The 23,319-nt window shown below is 34.1% G+C and overlaps 1 protein-coding gene across 2 annotated transcripts in view; it reads right to left on the bottom strand.

Moving 5' to 3' along the window:
* Positions 1-272: 272 nt before the first annotated feature.
* Positions 273-23,319, bottom strand: part of LOC11405711 (structural maintenance of chromosomes protein 5) — a 34,882-nt gene continuing 11,835 nt past the window's right edge. Inside the window, exons 16-32 of one of the 2 annotated variants that reach the window (XR_003010537.2) lie at positions 23,154-23,299; positions 22,874-22,937; positions 22,644-22,768; positions 22,148-22,225; positions 20,616-20,688; positions 20,440-20,543; positions 19,649-19,765; positions 19,501-19,578; positions 19,070-19,169; positions 18,936-18,990; positions 18,701-18,749; positions 18,530-18,617; positions 18,376-18,448; positions 17,922-18,025; positions 17,643-17,827; positions 17,135-17,176; positions 273-545 (exon numbers count right to left, since the gene is read on the bottom strand). Coding sequence is in view for 1 of the 2 variants with exons in the window: in XM_003599397.4 (XP_003599445.2) it covers positions 17,766-17,827; positions 17,922-18,025; positions 18,376-18,448; positions 18,530-18,617; positions 18,701-18,749; positions 18,936-18,990; positions 19,070-19,169; positions 19,501-19,578; positions 19,649-19,765; positions 20,440-20,543; positions 20,616-20,688; positions 22,148-22,225; positions 22,644-22,768; positions 22,874-22,937; positions 23,154-23,299 (1,316 nt within the window). In the remaining variant the exon portion in view is untranslated. Of the gene's footprint in view, positions 546-17,134; positions 17,177-17,525; positions 17,828-17,921; positions 18,026-18,375; positions 18,449-18,529; positions 18,618-18,700; positions 18,750-18,935; positions 18,991-19,069; positions 19,170-19,500; positions 19,579-19,648; positions 19,766-20,439; positions 20,544-20,615; positions 20,689-22,147; positions 22,226-22,643; positions 22,769-22,873; positions 22,938-23,153; positions 23,300-23,319 lie in introns of those variants that run through there. The other variant, XM_003599397.4, reaches the window with a different exon arrangement.

The raw sequence follows: 23,319 nt of genomic DNA, 5'->3' as shown, positions 1-23,319 counted from the left end.
TATGGAATTGAATTATGTTGATTATTTCATTTGATTATGTTTAATTGTGAACTAACCCCAGTGGTAGTTTGGTTGACCGCCTACCTTATTCTTATGAATGTGTGGATGGCGTGCATGACTAGTCGCTTTGCTTGGTGAGTTTCTCTAGGATAGCTTGGATTCTACCTCGTTTACTGCTTTTAGAGTCTTAGTCTCTAGGGCTCTGATTAGGGGTCGGTCTTTGGATGTTTACCTTTATTTTGTCTATAAAGATAGAAGTATCGCTACAGAAAAAAGATCAACACCACTAAATTTGCAATTTATGCATATTATTTTTTTCATACATGAAAATTTCATAACAACATTCAATACTTGCAATATAGGGTATTAAACTAGCTATGTATGTTTATTAGCGGAAGATGGTGGCAAAAAACACCAACACTTCCCATCAATACAATGTGATTGTTCTCCCTTATGAATATCACAATCAGAGACAGACTGGCAATATGCATCATTATTACATTTTATCCCAAAAAGTTCTCTTCTTTCCAATGCCAAGCACGTCTCTACATATTCAACCAATACATGTAGACATGAGATTAGTATTGAATGTAAAAAAAAAAATGAAAGATTTGAAGTGTAAACTAACATGTTTGAAGTTAACCATCACAACATGATGATAGACCATGTACTCAATTAACTCAATAGTTTCAAACCTGATGCACAAATGAAGAAAGCAAATAAAAGAACCATTGTGACAACATAACTCCTTGTAGTATTCATCTTGTCCATACAACATATTGTATCCTTGATGTGTTTATCTACTTATATATGCATATTGTGAGATTGCACCTTGACCATATTAACTATTTTAAGTTGATGCATTAAATTCTGTCAAAAAAAGGTGATTCAATAAATGTAATGGAAACATTTTCTTCAACTAAGAAAAACACATATTAGTTTGGTCAAAATAAAACACAGTAATACATTAAGGCTTTGTTTGGTTGAAGAATGAAAGTATAAGGAAAGAAAGAAAAATGAAAGATTGTATGAGGAAAGAAAGAGAGGAGAAAGTGAGGGGATTATTTTAGTTGTTTGGTATAATAGAAAGTGGAATAGAAAGTTGAAGGAAAGAAAGATCTATATATAGTAATTGACATAAATACCCTTGACTCCTTGAATATATATATATAGTGTATGGAAAAATTTGTGGCCATTGCGTGAGTAGTTTAATTGCATGTGTCATACCCCAAATTTGGACCATTTGAAATCTTTTTTGTCCACTTTTTTTTAATAGTTCAGATTCCCTTTTATTCGTTTTTTTTTACCTTTTAAAACTCGTGTTTTTCGTCATTAATCATTTAAAAACTTTCATCTTGCATTTAAGTCCTCGCTTGCATTTTTTACAACATTTAAAATCACTCCATTTGCATTTTTATAAACGCATTTTATAATCCTTTTAGTCATAGCAGGCAAGTCATTTTAAAATGGCTAATCGCATTTTCAAAGGCGTGTCTTTTTAATCATTTTAACCAAAATTTCGGCAGGGAGGATACTTTGAAGTACCTCATGTCAGATTCCGAAGGGACTTTTTATTTTCTTTTTTAGGCTAAGTTGTTTATTATTATTATTCTTTTTTATTTTTTATTTTTATTTTTTTAGAAAAAAAAAAACAAACAAACAGAAGTCACTCACGTGACCTCTTTCTTTCTCTTTTCTTTTTATTCTTTTTTATTTTTTTTATTTGTTTTATTCATTTTGTTTTTTTTATTTATTTATTTATTTATCTTTTTGGTCAAATCTTTTTCTCCAAGTCTCAGCTGCAGGGGCATTTTGGTCATTGGTTTGTACCAGAGCCAACCCTAGTTTGTCACTATAAAAACACAGTCAATCATTGGGAAATGGGTCAGAGAAAAAAAACACTATTCACGTCAGAAAAAGTCAGTCAACAGCAATCACACTCACAAACAATCTCCAAACTTCTCTCTCCAAAATTTTGGATCAAAAACCCAAAATTTCATGAACTCACATGAACCATATCAAGAACACATGAACCTCAATCATTTTCAGAAACACACAATAACAACATAAACACCTCAAACCATTCATACAACCACAAATCATCATCATTCCAAACAAACCAAAACCGAACCGGAACGGAAAGAAACCGAACCGGACCGAACCGTAACAAGAGAGGGAGGAGAGAACCGGATCTGAAAAAAGCTAGGAAAGGAGGCGAACCGGAAAAGAAGCAGTACCGAACCGGAGAAGAGGGAAGGCCGGACCGGATTCAAGCTAGGAAAGGAGGAGACCGGAAAAAGAGGTAAAAATTTCACATTTTCATTTGTAGATCTAGGATTTTTGGTGTATGTTTTCGAAATTTTGAGCTTGGATTCGAGTAGAGGAAGGGAAGAGGAGTATTTTGATGTAAAAAAATTTCAAAAAAAAAAAAAGCAAAAAAAAAAAACTCCGGCGCGGCGGCGCTCCGGCCGACCACCGCGCCGGAGCAGCTCCGGCCGCCCCTCTTCTTCTTCTCCGGCCGCGTGTGTTCTTTGTGGGAGGGGAGAGCTTCTCTCTCTAAGTTTAACTTAGAGAGAGAAGTGTTTTAATTTTATGTTATTTTTTTGTTAAATTTGCTTTTATAATGTTTTCTTTTTGCCGGATCACACGCGCGCGTACTCATAACCATACAATGCTCCATCGCGTTAGTAGCCATCAGATCTGGATCGTTCCATGATCTGACGGCCACTGTTTGATCTGTTTTAAATTCTGTATGTGTTCTGCTGTGTGGACTGTGGTATGCTTTCTGTTTGAACCGTCAGATCGTTGATCTGACGGTCATTGTGCTTTCTCTTGTTATCTTCTCTATTTTTGTGGTTTTTTTAAACCCTTGGATCTTTGATCCAATGGCTGTGATGAGATTTTGGGATTCAGATCTGGACCTCTGGATTCATCCAATGGTCCAGAATTAATCCTGCTGAGCCAATGTTTTATTATTTTTTATTCTTATTTATCTTTATTTTTTTTAAATGCTGTTTTTACACTTTTTGACATTTTTGTGTTTAGAAAAATTCCAAAAAAATATATTCTCTCACTATTTTAATTTTCCCTAATTTTAAAAATCCTTTCTATTTGTTTTCTTTTTATGTTTTTTTATTTATTTCTTATATGATGACCTTAATTTTTATTTGTCTTAATTCTTGCTTATTATTTCTTATGTCTCATTCACTATAATATTTCTTGTGATTACTAACCATTTAATTTTTATCCTAAATCATAGCATGCATATTTAATTTTCTCATCATTTTATTTTGTCATTGACTTAGTATGTATAAATAGGGAATTGATGTAATTTTATTTCTTGCATTTTATTTTGGCATAAAGGCCTTAGGGTTGTATTTAGGAATTGATGTAATAATGTAGGTAACACAAGCACCGACACATGCACCGACACTACCACATTTTATTTACCGCTTTCCGTTAATTTTTTACGACGTTACGTTAGTTTTCACCGTTAGTTTAGAAAAAATCATTTTCAAAAAAAAATCAAATATGTCAAATTCAAAAAAAACTTTTTTCTTAGCAATATTTTCTCTTTATTTTCTTAATCAAATTTTTAATCAATTTTAATTCAACTTCAATCATTTTCAAAATTTAAAATCAATCAACCTCACTCATTTCTTTTATCTCATGCCTTGAGGCCTCTTTCTCTTCTTAAAACCATTTTCAAAAATCTTAAAATCAATCTAAACCACCAAAGAAATTTTTGAGGTGAACTACATTGGTTTTGATCCCTTTTCTTAAAGGGTATGTAGGCATAGGATTTTTATCCTTCCAAATCAAATAAAAATAAACCAAAAACATACTTCTTCTCCCTCCATTCTTTCACTTAGACATTAGGCAATAATTTTTCAAATGAACAAGTATTTTAGCACAAGATAATCTAGGTAAGAGGTTCCTACGGAATACCGTAGATGCTTAGGGTGCTAGCACCTTCCCTTCGCATAACCAACCCCCGAATCCAAAGTCTCGATAAGGGTTTTTACTCATTTTTTCCCTTCCCAAGAATAAAAATCGAGAGTTCAAAGATTGACGATTCAAATCAATTAATGGTTTGATATCCAAAAATCGCGAGCACAGAAATGGCGACTTCACTGGGGATTTAGATCCTACGCGGGTTAAACCATAGTCCTTACCAAATGGCGTTGTTACCATTGACTCCAACGTTGTGGAACTTACCCTCACCATGTATTCTATCCACTTAGCATAACCATGCATACATGCATTCATTCATAAACAACCTTTTCCATCAAAAAATTTTTTTTGAAGGACTTAGACAAGTTTTTGTAAACATCACGGATATGGACCTTGTAAGAATGAACACCGAGAAATACAACTTCCAAAATCTTAACTAAGCTTTTAGCTTATGTTAAAGAACTTCTTCCTTGGTTTCGTTCTTACCTTTTGAAAAAGAAACCTATTGTAAATATCTTGACAATTTTCAAATGAAACCATGTTCCTCTGCCATGTTTACATTTCACTTTAACAAGTCCTTCAAAAAAAAAAAAAAAAAAAATCTATTTTTGCATAAGCATATCATGCATCATTTTGCATTCATAGTTTCTAGTCTGTATCTCACACTGTGTCTTCTCCATAAAAGGGTCAATTCATTAGTAAAGTGGTCAGATGTCTTCATCCAAGTTCGGCTCACATATGCAGACACTCGTGCAAACACAAAAGATGGATCAACTTGAGCAAGAGGTCCACGAGCTTCGTGGAGAAGTAACAACACTTAGGGCTGAGGTAGAGAAGTTAACTAGCCTTGTATCTTCATTGATGGCTACAAACGATCCACCGCTTGTCCAACAAAGGCCTCAATCACCATATCAGCCAATGTGCCCTCAAAAGCCTCGACAACAGGCTCCTCGGCAGTCTATCCCTCAGAATCAGGTTCCTCAGAAGTTCATTCCGCAAAATCAGGTCCAAAAAGCATCTCAGTGTGATCCGATTCCTGTGAAATATGCGGATTTGCTTCCCATTTTGCTTAAGAAGAACCTTATTCAAACCCTACCACTTCCTCGGGTGCCGAATTCGCTGCCACCTTGGTATCGCCCTGACCTCAACTGTGTATTCCATCAAGGGGCACCAGGTCATGACACTGAGCAGTGCTACCCTTTGAAAGAAGAAGTTCAGAAGTTGATTGAAAATAACGTCTGGTCCTTCGATGACCAAGATATAAAAGTGCTACTTCAACAACAACATCTGGCTCCTCACTCTGTTGCCGCTGTTAGACCCATCACCAATGTTGTTCAAGATCCGGGTTATCAGCCCCAGTTTCAGCAATATCAACAACAGCCTCGACAGCAGGCTCCAAGAATTAAATTTGATCCGATTCCAATGAAATATGGGTAGTTGTTTCCCTATTTGCTTGAGAGGAACCTTGTCCAGACTAGGCCACCTCCTCCAATACCGAAGAAATTGCCGGCTCGATGGAGACCTGATCTCTTTTGTGTTTTCCATCAAGGGGCACAAGGTCATGATGTTGAGCGCTGTTTTTCTTTAAAGATTGAAGTCCAGAAACTGATCGAAGACGATCTCATACCTTTCGAAGAATTTGGATCTGAATGTGCAAGTTAACCTGCTATCGGATTTTTGGACCTTGTGTTGACATGTGGAGTGTTTAGCTACAATTGGGCCTTTGCTGATGTTTATTTCTACTACTCTTTTGTTCAATTAATATGTTTGTTTGTGGCTTTATGTTTTTTTAAAAATATAAAAAAAAAAAAAAAAAAAATCCTTTCGTCCCACCCGAGACGGAAGTGAACTTGTTTAGGGCTTTTTGCTGTATCTATTTTCATCATTAATGAAAAGGTCGTCTTGGTCCCGACCTTCTTTTATTTTGTGCTTTTTCTGGAAAAATGGTAATACAAAAAAAACCAAAAATTTCTTTTTCTTTAATCATTTCCACATATCTGCATAATCATAATATTTGTATCAATAATCAAATCATGCATTAATAAACCCATTGAACACTTAAACCCTGTACTCTCGCTCGACTTTGAGTTCCTTGTATATGAGGCTGAAGAAGAGGATGATGAAGAAACTTCCACTAAGATTTCTCTCCTACTAGGGCATCTTGGCCATAGAAGCAGCAAATATCAAGAAAGATTGCCCAAAAGTGGACTTTCATGTACAAAGACTGGCACGAGATGCTACCATTTGTCTTGCAAGGATATTATACTTCAAGTGCACACTTCAACAGGGGCAACCCCCCCTCCATCCCTCAGTCTACCACATAAAGGCAGTGCCTCACATGAAGGTCAAAGTCCTGTCAACGGGAGTTCCAATGAAAGCTAAGCTTGATTGAATTTAAAAGTGTTATTGCCGTATGGCGTGAACAATTGTATCAAAAGCATGTTTTCAACAAGAGAAGGCTCGTCCCCATGAATGTCAAGAGAGTGGCCTTGTGCTCAAAAGTTATGCTATCTGATTTAAACAAACTCCAAGAGCAATGAATGCCTAATACAAAGCATGAGGTTAAACTTGTATGTCCTGTGTATACCGATGCAGTCAAGAAATACTTTGTTAAAATGAAAAAGCTCGATAAGTCGCAAACCGGAAAAGGCGGCTTAGGCAAAAAAAAGAGCGTCTCGATGGACTGAAAACCCGAAAGGGCGGTCCATGCAAAAGTTAGAGACATATAAAAAAAAAAAAATGATTATCCTGATAGGTTGAAACCCGCAAGGGCGATCTATGCAAAAGTTAAGGATCATGACAAAGTAACTGCATCTGGTCGGACATGACTCATATGGGGCATTTCAGCCGTCAAAAGACCTCCGACTCATGGCAAGGTAATTGCATCAAATCAGATATGATTCATCTGGGGCATCTTAGCTGTTAAAGGGCTTCCGATCTGAAGCGTCTGCAAATCAAAGACTCAAAACAGTGGAATTCAAAGTTGGTAGAGGAAACAGTGGTTATTGTGTTCAACGTACCTTTTCCATATAATTACCATTTTTCCAAACTTTTAAAATCTGTGGAGCCACGCCTTGGCAGGCCACCATTCCATTTACATTAACTTGAGCTTGTGCCCATTTATTTAAAATTCTCATTTATTCTGTTTGCAAATTTTTCTTCTATTTTTGATGTTAATACCTAAAGCAAAAAAATTCAAAAAAAAAAATCTTTTAAAAAAAAAAAAAAAAATTTTTTATCATGTCTTCTGAAAAGCATAAACAACAAGTACATCTTCTTTGAACTTATGAGCAGGTGAAACATACATCAACATCCGTCTCAAGGACAGTTAAACTCTGCAAGGTTGGCATGACTAAAAGCTGTGAGATGACCTTTGTCAAAAAAAAAAAGTAAAAAGCTTGCTAAGTCGAAAACCCGAAAGGGCGGCTTAAGCCAAAAATGAGCGTCCCGGTGGACTGAAAACCCGAAAGGACGGTCCAGGCAAAAATTAGGGGCATACAAACAAAAAGAATATGTTCCCGGTGGATTGAAAACCCGAAAGGGCGGTCCAGGCAAAAGTTAGGGATTCAAAAAATATAAAAAAAAAAAAAATGAAATGAAAAAAAAAACAAAGACAGAGACATCACAGTGCAAGAGGGTCAAATGGAAGAATGCACTCGGTATTGGTTTACAAATGGCAACTTCTGCCTATGGTTTGATGAATGGCGACTTCTGCCAAAACATGGGTTGGTAGCTCTCTTGTGGGTTGATTAATGGCAACTTCTGCTTGTGGTTTGATTATGGGGCATTCTCCCTTCAAGTGGTTTGATTATGGGGCATTCTCCTTTCAGGGGCCTGATTAATGGTTTGTTTCCCCTACTTGTGGTTTGATATCGTGCTTTACCCCAACTTTAAGTTGATTCATCTCCGGTGATATTATTTCCAATGAAGATTGCTGAGTGTTTGTACTGCGATGTCGTTCAACCTCCTATCTTACCTATCCAGTCTTGTTTGTCAGTTTCACCTGTTATATACAGTCATACGGTCCTACAAGTTTCATGCGTATATTCATACATTCATTCATATACATATACATGCATATAACATTCATGCACATCTAACATGCATACAAATATCATTTATAAATTGCATTACCATCCAGTGTCTTATTTCAATGGTATCTCATTAAAAGTGTCATCACTAGTGTGGCTGATCCAGAGATGTCACCAATCCACAATATTTCAAATGGCACGTTCTTCATTGAACAGTTTGGAAATCCATTTTACCTCGCTTCCTCAGTATTTCAAACGACACGTTCTCCATCGAACAGTTTGAAAATACAGAAGTATGTGTCAACAGTTGGTCCGAAACTAGCAGGTTCAACGAAGGAGCAGTAGTCATTGCAAAAAAAAAAAAAAAAAAAAAAAAAAAAACCTCCCCGGTGGATCCAAAATCCGAAAGGACGGTCCAGGCAAAAGTTAGGGATTTCAAAAATATATACAAAAAGCAATGACTATTCAGACAGGACAGTACGACGTTGTGTTTGTGGAATGGCGACTTCTACCCCAGCTTTTGACCATTGGGTCTTACCCCAGCAGTGGCTTGATTGCATCTCCAGTGACTTTATCCCCAATGAAAGTTTCGAGTGTTCGCACAGTGATGCCGGACTATTCTCCTTGTGGACATGCCCAATCTGGTCTCAACCAATCTTACCATTACATTGTTATACAAATCTCATACATGTTTATTCATTCATGCATACATAGCACGCATATAAATATCATTCATACATAGTTGCATTTTTTACCCAATATTATGCTTCACTATCCTCAGATATCATCCCCAACGTGTCTAACTCCAAAATGTCATCAAATCAAACATGTTCCAAAGGGGCAGGTCTCACCAGTAATCAGTCTATACAATTCCCCATTGTCTTCAGACGAATTCCTTGTTCCCCTCAACTTTATCTTTATCAAGTCGCTCCCCTGGTACCAAGCTTTACATTGTCTTTACTTTCACCGGAGGCTTTGCTTTTAGAAAATGCTAATGGTCTGTCTTACCTTTATTTTTTACCGTGTGTTTGCTATCCCATAATGTTAGCAAATCCTATCGGTCTGTCTTGTCTTTACTTTCGCCACTTGTCGGCTAAATCATGTCTTTACTTTCGCCACTTGTCGGCTAATCATGTCTTTACTTTCGCCACTGGTCGGCTAATCATGTCTTTACTTTCGCCACTCGTCGGCTAAATCATGTCTTTACTTTCGCCACTCGTCGGCTAAATCATGTCTTTACTTTCGCCACTTGTCGGCGAATCATGTCTTTACTTTCGCCACTTGTCGGCCAATCATGTCTTTACTTTCGCCACTTGTCGGCCAATCATGTCTTTACTTTCGCCACTTGTCGGCTAATCATGTCTTTACTTTCGCCACTTGTCGGCTAATCATGTCTTTACTTTCGCCACTTGTCGGCTAAATCATGTCTTTACTTTCGCCACTTGTCGGCTAATCATGTCTTTACTTTCGCCACTTGTCGGCTAATCATGTCTTTACTTTCGCCACTCGTCGGCTAAATCATGTCTTTACTTTCGCCACTCGTCGGCTAAATCATGTCCTTACTTTCGCCACTCGTCGGCTAAATCATGTCTTTACATTCGCCACTCGTCGGCAAATCACGCCTTTACTTTCGCCACTCGTCGGCCAATCATGTCTTTACTTTCGCCTTGAAACAATGTCATTTATACTTACCTATCATTTCCTTCCCCAGTGTTACCTATCCATTTGTCTCCCAGTCAGTCTTTGCATCATCTTTACCTTCATGCTTACATCATATTCAGTCATATTATCACATTCATCAGCATCACATCCCTGGCATTTCAAACGGTCCAAAATTGGCGTTTTTTTATATATTTAAGTCTCCTCGACCCTTTGGTTTAAAAGGTTCCCTTTTAAACCCTTCGTGACGAAGAAACTTAAATAGGGGCATCTGTCATACCCCAAATTTGGACCATTTGAAATCTTTTTTGTCCACTTTTTTTTAATAGTTCAGATTCCCTTTTATTCGTTTTTTTTACCTTTTAAAACTCGTGTTTTTCGTCATTAATCATTTAAAAACTTTCATCTTGCATTTAAGTCCTCGCTTGCATTTTTTACAACATTTAAAATCACTCCATTTGCATTTTTATAAACGCATTTTATAATCCTTTTAGTCATAGCAGGCAAGTCATTTTAAAATGGCTAATCGCATTTTCAAAGGCGTGTCTTTTTAATCATTTTAACCAAAATTTCGGCAGGGAGGATACTTTGAAGTACCTCATGTCAGATTCCGAAGGGACTTTTTATTTTCTTTTTTAGGCTAAGTTGTTTATTATTATTATTCTTTTTTATTTTTTATTTTTATTTTTTTAGAAAAAAAAAAACAAACAAACAGAAGTCACTCACGTGACCTCTTTCTTTCTCTTTTCTTTTTATTCTTTTTTATTTTTTTTATTTGTTTTATTCATTTTGTTTTTTTTATTTATTTATTTATTTATCTTTTTGGTCAAATCTTTTTCTCCAAGTCTCAGCTGCAGGGGCATTTTGGTCATTGGTTTGTACCAGAGCCAACCCTAGTTTGTCACTATAAAAACACAGTCAATCATTGGGAAATGGGTCAGAGAAAAAAAACACTATTCACGTCAGAAAAAGTCAGTCAACAGCAATCACACTCACAAACAATCTCCAAACTTCTCTCTCCAAAATTTTGGATCAAAAACCCAAAATTTCATGAACTCACATGAACCATATCAAGAACACATGAACCTCAATCATTTTCAGAAACACACAATAACAACATAAACACCTCAAACCATTCATACAACCACAAATCATCATCATTCCAAACAAACCAAAACCGAACCGGAACGGAAAGAAACCGAACCGGACCGAACCGTAACAAGAGAGGGAGGAGAGAACCGGATCTGAAAAAAGCTAGGAAAGGAGGCGAACCGGAAAAGAAGCAGTACCGAACCGGAGAAGAGGGAAGGCCGGACCGGATTCAAGCTAGGAAAGGAGGAGACCGGAAAAAGAGGTAAAAATTTCACATTTTCATTTGTAGATCTAGGATTTTTGGTGTATGTTTTCGAAATTTTGAGCTTGGATTCGAGTAGAGGAAGGGAAGAGGAGTATTTTGATGTAAAAAAATTTCAAAAAACAAGTATTTTTCAAATGAACAAGTATTTTAGGCAATAATTTTTCAAATGAACAAGTATTTTAGCACAAGATAATCTAGGTAAGAGGTTCCTACGGAATACCGTAGATGCTTAGGGTGCTAGCACCTTCCCTTCGCATAACCAACCCCCGAATCCAAAGTCTCGATAAGGGTTTTTACTCATTTTTTCCCTTCCCAAGAATAAAAATCGAGAGTTCAAAGATTGACGATTCAAATCAATTAATGGTTTGATATCCAAAAATCGCGAGCACAGCATGCCATTGACACAGAGACAGAACAAAAAATATTAGGCAATGAATTGAGAAAATAAAAAGAGAGAGATTACAAATGAATATTGAAATAAATAAGTTAGTAAAAAAAAAAAGTGAAATAAAGAAAAGTAACAAGAGTTGGGGATGTTTTGGACTTTTCATGCAACATAGGGTGTTTCTCAACCTTTCCACAATCTTTCCGTGCATACATGAGGGGAAAGGTTTTTAATGTGGGTCCCACAAAATTCTTTCTTTCCTTAGTCTTTTAAGTAAGTTCCAAACTAAGGAAAGTGCTTCTTTCCCTTAACTTTCTTTCCCTATTACAATCTTTCTATAGAAACAAACACTCCCTAAATGTAAAGACAAAGATTTCTTTAAATAAGAAAAAACACATTAATCTCATAATCTGGTCAAAAGAAAACACACTAATATATCTAAATCTTATTAAAAAATACATCTAAATCTTCATAATAAATATATTCAAGATTTTAAGTTGATCATTAAATGTAAGGCAACATTTTCTTTAAATAATAAAAATCACATTAGTCTGGTCAAAACAAAACACTTCAATACATTAAATCATTAATATAAATATCTACTAATGTAGTCAATTATTTAAATTGATGCATTGAATGAAAGACAACAATGTTTTTAAGGGTTTGTATAACATATGCAATATTTATTGTATATGTTAAAACAACTTTGTATTAAAAATCAATAATTATTTATTTAAAAGTTATATATTTTATTACAAAATGCACAAGTGCCAATACATATATACTATTTTAAATTTCTTAGCATGTTCAAATTTGCAAATAATAGAAAAAAATTCTTTAATTAAGAAAAAAGACCTTAATCTAGTCAAAACAAAACACTAATAAATATAAATTACCAGAATAAGTATATTTAAAATTTTAAGTTGAAGCGTTGAATGTAATGAAAATATTTTATTTGAATAAGAAAAAGCACATTAGTCTGGACAAAGCAAAACATTGTAATACATCTAGATCATGAGAATGAGTATATTCAAATATAGTCAATTAAAAGTTGATTTATTTTTTTTAGTATAAAGTGTAAGACCATAAACCCCTTAATGCAACAAATCATGGAAATAATTCAAAAGAGTTTAGATGCTACTTCTTCAATTATCTCAAAACATACAAAACTATGTTTATAAAAGTTCGCACCGGAAAAACATCATACAAAATATCTCAACAACAAAATGAAATCTCAATAACCATGTCTCAATATACATCACCAAATAAAATCTCAAATCTCAAACATGAATGAGCAACAAGTCTCAGCAAGACATAAAATAAATAGCATAAGTCTGACACCCTAATCAGAGCCCTAAACTAGACCCCGAGCATAAGAAAAAGAGATAGCTCCAAAGCTAGTCCTCAAGCAACTCACAAGCAATAAGAGAAAATCAGTCATGCACGTCGTCTATCCATTTACACAAATAGGAAGGCGGTCAACCAAACAACCACTGAGGTTTAGATTATATTCCATAAAATAATCATATAATCAAATAGACGCATAACAACATATTCATTTTCCAATGTTCAAGAAATAACTCTTAATCATACCACACAACAATGAATCTTCACATCAACATTATTATTCAACTATATAAGCGATAATCAAGCAACATATACAAATTCACATATCAACATAGTCACAACATTCACCAAATTTCACCAATGCACATATTCACCAAATCATATAGTCAAGTATGACACATTTCATAAATCTCAAGTGCAAGCAATGTTGTAGGCTCTTCTACCAGCATGTGATACCAAGATTTGGATTCGAAGATAATTTTATCGAGATTCCACTAATGTCATTTCTTACGATAGCGTTCTTCGCCATTTCTAACAGCATTCCTTACAAAAGTGTTCTTGACCATTGACTCGATATGACAATGAATGCATGGACTTTCAAGTAAAGACTCGACAATGCACATATCACCAATTATATATTATACAATTCACACCATCATATAATATCTTCACCATATTCACCACTTGCATTATCAAGTATTTAGATCCACACAATCAACAAGTCATAATCGACAAAAGAGTCATCACAAAAGTCATCATCAACATATATCATCACAAGGAAACGGTCATCGTTTCATCATGATAACCAACATAGTACACACCAATCATGATAACCAACATAGTACACACCAATCAAACATTGATTCCTTCTTATTTCATCATGTTATCATGAATATAAAACCAATTGCAAGTTATTAAATCATAAACCCTCATTTTACCTAAGCTCGTCTATTTTCACAAAATCTCCTATTTCCAATTTTCCTAAACATAAGTAGGATCTCAAGTTCTTACATGTCATTAAACATCCCTACATAACATCTAACATGTAAGTTAAACAACCATAGCATTTTCGTTTCACAAAATTCCTTCATTTTCTCAAAATCTCAAGGTTCGTGTTTTTTTCATCACATTTCAAAATCAATCCTTTTTCAAAGAAAATCCATGTTAAAACAATCATAGAAGTTCAATTACGCTTCATTCCGATAAGGTTAGGTGTTTGGGACTCATAGGGATGCATTTGAATCCTTACAAATGAAAAAAATCGAGTTTTTGGGCACAGGTGGCACGGTTGTGCCTACTGGCCTCACGGTCGTGTAGACCATGTGTGAACCAGGCGCTTGGCTCGTGCCAAGGACACGCACGGTCGTGCGGCCTTGACAACAAAAATTTTCTGATTTTTCAAGTCATATTATAAAACAAAGTTTTCCTATAACAAAACAACTTTATCCAATTCACCAAAAAGACTTATTTTTCAAAAGTGCTTAAAACCACTTTTTACTCTAAAACCCAATTTTCACCAAAACGATTTCACACCCAAAGCTTTGATTTCAAAATAGAAATTCTAAACACTCAAACTTAACCTAATAACTTCATCAATCCATTCAAATTCATAAAATTCAAACTTCACCTATTTTAACTCATTTCCACAAAAATCACCAAAACACAACAACTTAACCAAACCTCACAATTATCATCATCAAATTCATGAATTCTCATCAACAAAATATACCCAACAATATTCATAGCACATAATTCATCAATTCATCAATTAATAACAACAACATCATCATTTTCACTAAGTTAAGCCAAATTCTCAAAGTAATCACTTCAACACATATCAACAATGAAAATTAAGCATCAACAAGTTTTCAACAATTTTCATATACCTAATTTTACCACATAATTACGAGCACAAAAATTAACATAAAAAATCATCAAATTCATAATTCAACAAAAGAAATCAGGACCCATTAATGAAAAACTAGATTATAGCTTCTCCAAAGAATCCTAACTCCTCTTCACTTTTCTCCAAAAGGGTCTTCCTCTTCTCTTCTATTATTCTCTTCTCTCTCAATTTTCTCTAGTCTCTCTTTCTAATTGTGAAATGCGTGAATGAATGAGTGTAACCCTAATTTCCTCTCATGAGTTATCTATATATACTCTAATAATGGGTTAGGGTAACTCTATTCTTATTGGGCCTCAAAACTCTTACTTCTTAATTATAAATAGTTACTACACACTTTACTCTTAAAACATCTCATAATTACCGTCTCAAAATATTTACCACTAGTTACTTCTAACTTGGTAAAAACAACCATTCACGCTAAAACACTAAAATAATCCTTATTCTAAAATGAATAAATTACTCTTACTCAACAAATGACCGAAATACTTAGTCCTGAAAATGACCAAAATACCTTTCGCATCTCAAAATCCACTAATCCTAAGTCAAACACACAAACAAGCAATTAAACACATATAAAACATAATAATTAAATAAAATAATCCTAACGAAAATGGACTGTTACATAGAGTGTTTATGTTATTTAATTCATATATTGGTTTGGATACAAATTTTGAAATTATTATTGAATTAATTGAAAAATAAATAATTTTTACTTGAGAAGAACCATATTTGATAATCTCGCAGTCGTAAGGAGAAGATCAGTTCATATTGGGTAAACCACAATAAATACTTAAGAAAGAACCATATGGGAAAATCTATCAATCAATTTTACTATACTTTTTACTTTAGGTATATGATAAGTCAATAATTATAGGTTTTTAAGTGTTTATTTTCATAGAATTTCTCCTACAATTTTAAATCATACTTCAATCAATTTTAATCGTACTTAGACTTTTATTTTCAAACTTTAAAATCAATCAAATCGCATATTATTCTTCTATGCCATTTCGGCCTCTTATCCTCTCAAAAAAAACATTTTCAAAATCAATTGAATCACATTTTATTCTTCTATGCCATTTCGGCCTCTAATCCTCTCAAAAACATTTTTTCAAACTTTAAAATCAACCAAAACAAATCACTCGAATTTTTATCCCGAACTACGTGATTTTGACCTCGCTCGGATACGTAGGCAAAAGACTTTGTCTTTCCAAATCAACAAAATAACAAAAACATTTTCTTTCTTCCTTCATTTACACTTAGACTTTTATTCACACTTAGGCCTTACTTACAAGCAAGTAATTAATTTAGCCCAAAATAAATAAAAACAAGAGGTTCCTATAGAGTACTATAGACGTTTAAGGTGTTAATACCTTCTCTTAACGTAAGCAACCCCCGAACCTTTGATCTCTTAATTTTTAGGGTTATTCGAACTTTTTCTCTTTTCCTTAGAAAAATAAAAGCTCGGTGCTGGACTAAAAATATGCGAGTCAACGCAAAACCAATAGCTTGCTATCCGAAAATCATCATAACAGAAATGACGACTTTACTGAGAATTACACTTTCTATATGGGACTAAGACCATTCTTTTAATACTGAAACCACTTTAATATGTGATATTGTTAACACTCTGTTATGGTGCTGAGACCACTCAAATATGGTGTTACCACCATTCTAACTTTAAGTTCTCCGAACTATCAATATGGTACTACGAGCACTCAAATATGGTGATACCACCATTTCGACTTATTAATTTCTCCTCAAATAGAAAAATATTGAAAGAATATTTATTATTTCAAAAGGGACTATGATCTTAATAATACTTTTTATTCCGAATGGACATATATTATCGAAGGGGCTATGTTTTTAAAACCTTTTTTAATTCCAAAGGGACATTATACCGAACAGAAACTAAGGTCTTAAAAACACTCTTATTTCCGAAAGGACATAAAAAGGAGATGAGAAGAAGAATAGTTCGTCAAGACAAGATGGAGGGAGAAGAGAGAAAGAGTTCTCTACAACTCAATAGAATAAGAGTGTCATGTGCATCATACCAATGTTCCAACACAATATACATATGATTGTGTCATGTGCATATGAATGGGAAAAAAGGGTAAAAAAAAAGTCTAGTTACTGTCAAGAATCTTGTTCAGCTTTTCTTTATATGGTAAATGAAAATTTCAATGGTCAACCTCGTGCTCTTTTGACAATAATAGTTATGTAATTTAACTAATCTATTCAGTATTTTCGGATTGAAATTTGCATAGAGAAGTTGTGCAGTTGTCTATTCAGTTCCAATACTAAGTGTAAATGACAAGGAGAAATGATTTTAATTAAAAGTGAGTTGAATAAATATTAATTTATGTTTGGATACAATAATGTAAAAGTATTTCATATTTAACTCATGTTGTTTGGATAGTTGGATCAAAATATCTTTTAAATGTGTAATTAAAAAAAGTGATGGGAAAATGAAATAAAACATCAATTAACCATCATACCTGAGAAAGTGGTGTCTTTTAAACTTGCATTTCTGGAGACTCCTAAAAAAATAAGCAATATTAATTTATTTAAATGGTTTGAGAGTATATTGCATGAAAACTCGAGAGTAGAAATAGTTTCAAATCTAAAAACTCGAGTGTAATTAAGAGTTTCAAATCTAAAAGCTTGAGTATAATTAAGGGAACAGATTTTAAAAATACAAAATTTAGAAACTTCAAAATATTAAGGGAACAGATTTTAAAAATACTAAATTTAGCAACCTCAAAATTTTTTCATTTTTTAGCCAAACCTCAAAATTACCTATTGCAATTTTTTTGACTTTTCATTGCATTAATCTGCTTGTGTGTTGGTTTGTTTGTTTACAAATGTAAAGGGTAAGAATACGGATCCTAGACAGCCAAGTTTGTCTACAACACCTCTACCGCATTAATTACAACCAAAAAGGATCAATTCAACGTCTTAGACATTAAATTAAAACGTAAAAACAGATAGGAAAGATATTTTTACTTGTTAGGTATATATCCAATCCCATCAATGAAACAAAAGCAAGTTCACTCAATCACAAACTTCGATTTCTTTCTCCATAAAACTATACAAAATGCAAATTAACTCCATAGTGTTTGTTTTACTTTAACAAACTGCCTCTCCAACATGTCCAGTGATAATACTCCATCGATCACCAGCGGTCCAGACTGATTATCAAAAAGAAAATGTATGGTAATCAATATCAACAATGAAGGGGAAAAAACGAAGAGGATAAATGTAGTTTTTGGTATGAGAAATTACCCTTTGAGGGTTGCTCAATCCAAGGACCATTCATTACATTCAATATACTGCATGCCTCACTATATTGCAGATCTGGTAACAACTTTGGGGTAAGTAAGAAACACCTGTATAAGATTAACATTAACTTACACGTTAGAAACAATCAAATGTGGGCTGGTAAACCTGCAAAGATCAACCTTAATTTCCTAATGACAAGCAAAGCTATAGGCTTATTTGCCTCGCATATATTGCTAGCATTTCGTATAAATACTATGCATGCATTAACTGAGTGTTTCTCTTCCAGCTAATGTGACACCGGCCAGTTTATATAAATAGCCCTTGTTTATCAAAAATCTTAAAAGAAGAAGGAAGACAGTCTTCGACTCGCTGAATTAGGTATGTAACATGCATTCATCAAATTCTATTATTAAATTTTAAACGAAGAAATTGAAAAGTAATATTAATTAGCACTCACTGTGGTGTATTTGGCTTGCTTGCTGCTCTCACTAGTTGCTGAAACATCTTCCTTTCATTTATTGGATCCATTCCTGATACAAAGTGTCAATGAAGATCTCTTGAGTGCTCTCTGCGGTTAAACCAGAAAGAATTTATTCTAAAGACTAACCAACCTTGATTGATCTCATCAACAACTCTAAATGGGCAGTTTGTAAGATCTTGAAGTGAAACAAGATAAACAATAGTTGAAACTGATCGTTCCTGGAAAACCAAATTTAAAGGTTAATTAGCATGTGGGACGGGGGCAAGGATCAATGCATTAAGAAAATAATCCTCTGTAGTACCCCTCCAGATTGATGATGGGCGCTGAGAACTTCAAGCTGTCCACTTTCTCTGATAGAACAAAAAACATACCGTAAGAAACAAATAAAAAGTGAAGCTGGAGTGTACGGTATGGGAGAATATATATATAAGGAAAATCCTTAGGCATCCTTTGCTTTTATTAGGATTTTCGTACCCTGTGAAATCCCATTCTTAAAAACAGAATAAACAAAATAACTGGTTCAGAACAACTCCCACCTGAATTTGACTTTTATATGTATTCCGAATTGATCAAAGTCCATATCATGCTCATCTGAGAAGTGGAGACACATTGGTGAGGATGGAAGCATAAGAAACCAAATAAAATTAATTTCAATTACAGTCTGCCAAACCTAGTGAAACTTCTCCAGCAACAGCCATCTGTTGAAAATTTTGACTAAAAGTTTCATTTATCTGGGCCACGAGGTTTCTCAATGTAGGGAGCCATTTTCCCTGCAGAAAAAACACAAAGATTTGAGCTTTTTTCCACAACCAGAAACACAAAAGAGGTCATGAAGATCAGGCAATATAAATCACATATTATTTATGCATGGAAAAAGGGTGATTTTTAAAATAGCACGAACTACTTTAGCTACATGCTAAAAACTCAGGACTTGAATACTGGCTCCTCCCATCTTCATCAAGTTCTAAAGATTATATCACAAAACTGGCAAGTTTATTTCATAGGATGGATCCATTTTTTTTCCAATAGTCAATCCATCAACCGCGTAGGTTCACCAATCTATTGTAGTATTCAGGTTATATAAAGAAACACTTATCTGACCTTAATGTTATCCAATTCAGCTAGACACCTTGTAGATTCCTTCTTGTCAGCATCAAGTTTTTTTGCAAGATCTTCTATCTGCAAAGTCACAGTAAATATAGATGGCACATGGAAATAACCCAACAAAAATTACAACATTGAAGAATACCTGTCTCTGACGAGCCTCATATTGTTCCAATATGTTATTATTGACAAAAAGGATTGAATTGGCTTGAGAAGTTGTATCTTGGATAGCTGCTTCCAACTCCTCAATTGTAGTAGGCATCTAAACGAAAAACCCAAATGTTGTTAGAGCTCCCATTGACTTACAAGTTACATTTATAATATATATATATATAGAAACCATGGTAGACAATCACGATCTTAAAGATCACACTATTCTATGATTTTGGGAGCCCTAGTCGGTCCCAACCATATGGAATGTGGTCTAGTTGCTCTTCATTGGCTTTGCTAGGTTTTGGTTGGGTAGGATTTGCTGCTTGACTGCTTGATGCTCTTCTCCCTCAGTTCTGTTTTGGTGTTCTTATAGATGGTGAACTAAGTTTTAATTAAGTGCTTATGGTGATTTAGAGCCTGTTTGGATAAACAGCTTATTTGCAGCTTAATGCATAAGCTTACATAAGCTACTTTTATAGCAAAAGATAAAATGATGTTAAATTGTTTTTGTATTTGCTATAATACATGTACAATTACCCCCATCATAGTGTTTTTATTTTACTTTTGTCACGGTCCTCTTAGGTGTTTTGATAATAGAAGATGAAGAATGTGGAGAAACATGCTATTAGTGTTCATATAGTCATTCCACTTATCAAGTTCAAAGTCATAAAGCAAACAACAGAATATGATCTCACCTAGAAGCAGCCTTCTAGACGAGATTGGTGATTGCAACATTAATATTAAAAACAAGAAAAGGAATGTTTATGAATATCTAATACAAACCTCAAGAAACTCCTTCTCTAGGTCGGGTGTAAGCCGGGCAATTGACTTAGCATAGTTTAATAAATCTGTAAGCTTCTGTCTACATTCTTCAGCCTCTTTCTTAGCTGCAAAACAAGAGTTAGGAACATAGTTGCATCTTACAAAATCTACAAATAAACATTTAAATAGCTTCTCACAGTTATTAAAGTGTGATGATGCCTGCAGAGCAATATTTTCATGCTGCTTCAGACTGGCCTCCGCTTCTCCAATCTACAGAAAATTCAAAACATATAAATGAGAGAGAGAGAGTAAGCATAGAAACCAAACACAGGCACAAGATTCAACATAATAGAAGCCAAAGCCAGGATTGACTGCAGAACTTCCTACAACATTTTACTATACTCTAGGGAGCGAGAAAACTCTAGTGTGTATCTATTTTGAATCATCTCGAATTCTGGTTCACTGAGGAATACCGACTAATTCTAATGAATCACTATTAAAACTTAGTCAGGTACATGTTTTGTCAATTTTGTATATTCAGACACTTTTCTTGTGTCATTTGGTTCAGCACTTGAATCTTGAATAATTGAGGTTTGTAGATCATATAATAGCTTATAATTTTGTTTATGTAACTTGTTTTTACTTTAAATGTCATTTTATTGGTAATATGATTCATAATAAGATTTGATTCACGATTTCGAAAGTAGGTCATCTCATTCAGTTTCAATCTTGACTTGATAATAATGTAATGACTTCCAGTCACATGAACAACTAAACACTTATACCAAAATTTGATATTAAATTGTATAGAAGCTTAGCCTATCACATATTTAGAACTATTAAACAAGATCATGATCCGCTGACACCAGGCGTGAGTCTAATGACTTACACCAAATCTCATCCGTTAAATTAATTTCTTTTAATTTGACATATGTAAGCCGTTAGATTATTTAATCTAACGGCTTACATATGCCAAATTAAAAGAAATCAAAAGCGAGACACATACAATTCCCTCTCAGTTGTCTTCTATCGGCTCTTCCCAAATTTGCAGAAAACATTTTCTTGTTTGGATGTTCATAGAATGTTTTCCTTTCGTTTGATGGTTTCCTTTCTTCTTCCGTGATCATAGAATGTTTTCTTGCTTGAAGTTCTTCATATCACAATGTCCATGCCCATTTGAAATCTTATATTAGACACGACTTTGATATAAAGTTCGATGCATAGAGTAAATCACATCATTAAGATCGAATTAGACAATCGTGGGTGAATATTATTCCTAAAGATGAATAAATTCAAAGTACCGGCCGTAGCAAAGGATTGAATATGAACAGATCTGCACTTTGATAAATTATGTTTTTTTGTTGAAACAATTAGGTTTTAACTGACGGAAAAATCATTGAAGGAGTTGTATGTGCCTCATTGAATATGACAAATGGGATCCGTTGGATTAATTTATTTTAACGGCTGAGATTTGGTGTAAGTCATTAGAATTACACCTGGTGTCAACGGATCCTTACTCATTAAGGAAATCCAAACGATCCATAATGTAGAATGGCATTTCATTGCTTTACTTCAATTTCTAGGAGGAAAAGTGGTAGCCTATAAATTAGAACGTAGAAGCTCAAAAATAGTTTATAAAACTAGCTGCAAAAAGGTGACGATTTGACGAATAATAGTCAGTTGCATGTATTATGTGTCAGCATGAGCAGTATAACTATTATTTGATTACCTTTGCATCAAATTCAATGAAAGCCATGCGTTGTTCAGCAAAACTTCGTCTGTAACCCGCGGCTTCAACAAGAAGATCCTGTCAATTGGCAAAAAATCAACAAAAAAAAAAACCATATTCCTCTTGGAACAAAAACAAATAAAGAAAAAATAAATTCTGAAAAAAATAAATTAACATATTAATGTGAGTGCATTTGAATATTGAACCATAATCATGCCAACCAAATGCCAATAATGTAAAATTTAAACCTGCAATTAACATGATTTATTTTATTAATGAAAATTTAGGATGAAGAGACGGTGCCTTGATCCAATGTAAGGAACACATCTGAGTTCAGTGAATACATATGAAGGAAATTATACATTTTCCTCCCTCCAAGAGGACTCGAACCCACAACAAGCTATTTACAAGCTCTGTTATGATCATCTTAGCCAGCCCCTTCGAGCTTCAAATAACATGATATTAAGAAGCAGTAAAAAGAATGGAGATAAATCACCTTAATTTTAATTGCATTATGTAATCGTTGAATGTTACACTTTGTTGCCTGATCAACAAGCTTTGCTAACTCAGTATCCAAATCATCTTGCTCCTCCATCGATTTCAGTTTGCTTTTCTTTTGTTCTAGAGGTCAAAACAAGGTATATGCTTTATAGTATTATAGTATGAAAACAAAAAGGTAATCTAACTATTTCAAATCTTTCAATTTAGTATATCACTTATACTTACCAGTACGCCTAACAATTGCTTGTCGCTCTTTTTGCTTATTTTGTGCTTCTAAACGAATGTTCTCCTAAAAGAAATCAGAAAGAATAACAAAATTTCAAACTTTAGTAGGAACATATTTCTTAAAACAAAGATTAGGTTAAAATTAAAGCCTTTTTACACAATACATGAATCCTTGGGAAAAAAATAAAACCTCAAGGACAGATATATAGCGTAGTGAAATTAAAATACAAAATTTTCTGTAACCCACTGAAATTAAAATACAAAATTTTCTGTAACCTACCAACTGCTTACGAAGATTAGCAGCCTGATTCACAAAGCTTCTTTCCTCGTCTTGAAACTTTTTAAGACTTTCCTCCAAGGAAGCAATATGTTCATGAAGCTCCCTTTCCTCGGAGCTCAGATCCTCAATGTCCCTCACATTTAAATCTAAATAGTACAACAAAAAG

Source organism: Medicago truncatula, chromosome 3 (assembly GCF_003473485.1).
Source record: "Medicago truncatula cultivar Jemalong A17 chromosome 3, MtrunA17r5.0-ANR, whole genome shotgun sequence".
NCBI lineage: Eukaryota > Viridiplantae > Streptophyta > Magnoliopsida > Fabales > Fabaceae > Medicago > Medicago truncatula.
The sequence above is the reverse complement of the archived record's forward strand: the minus strand, read 5'-3'. Positions and strand labels throughout refer to the sequence as shown.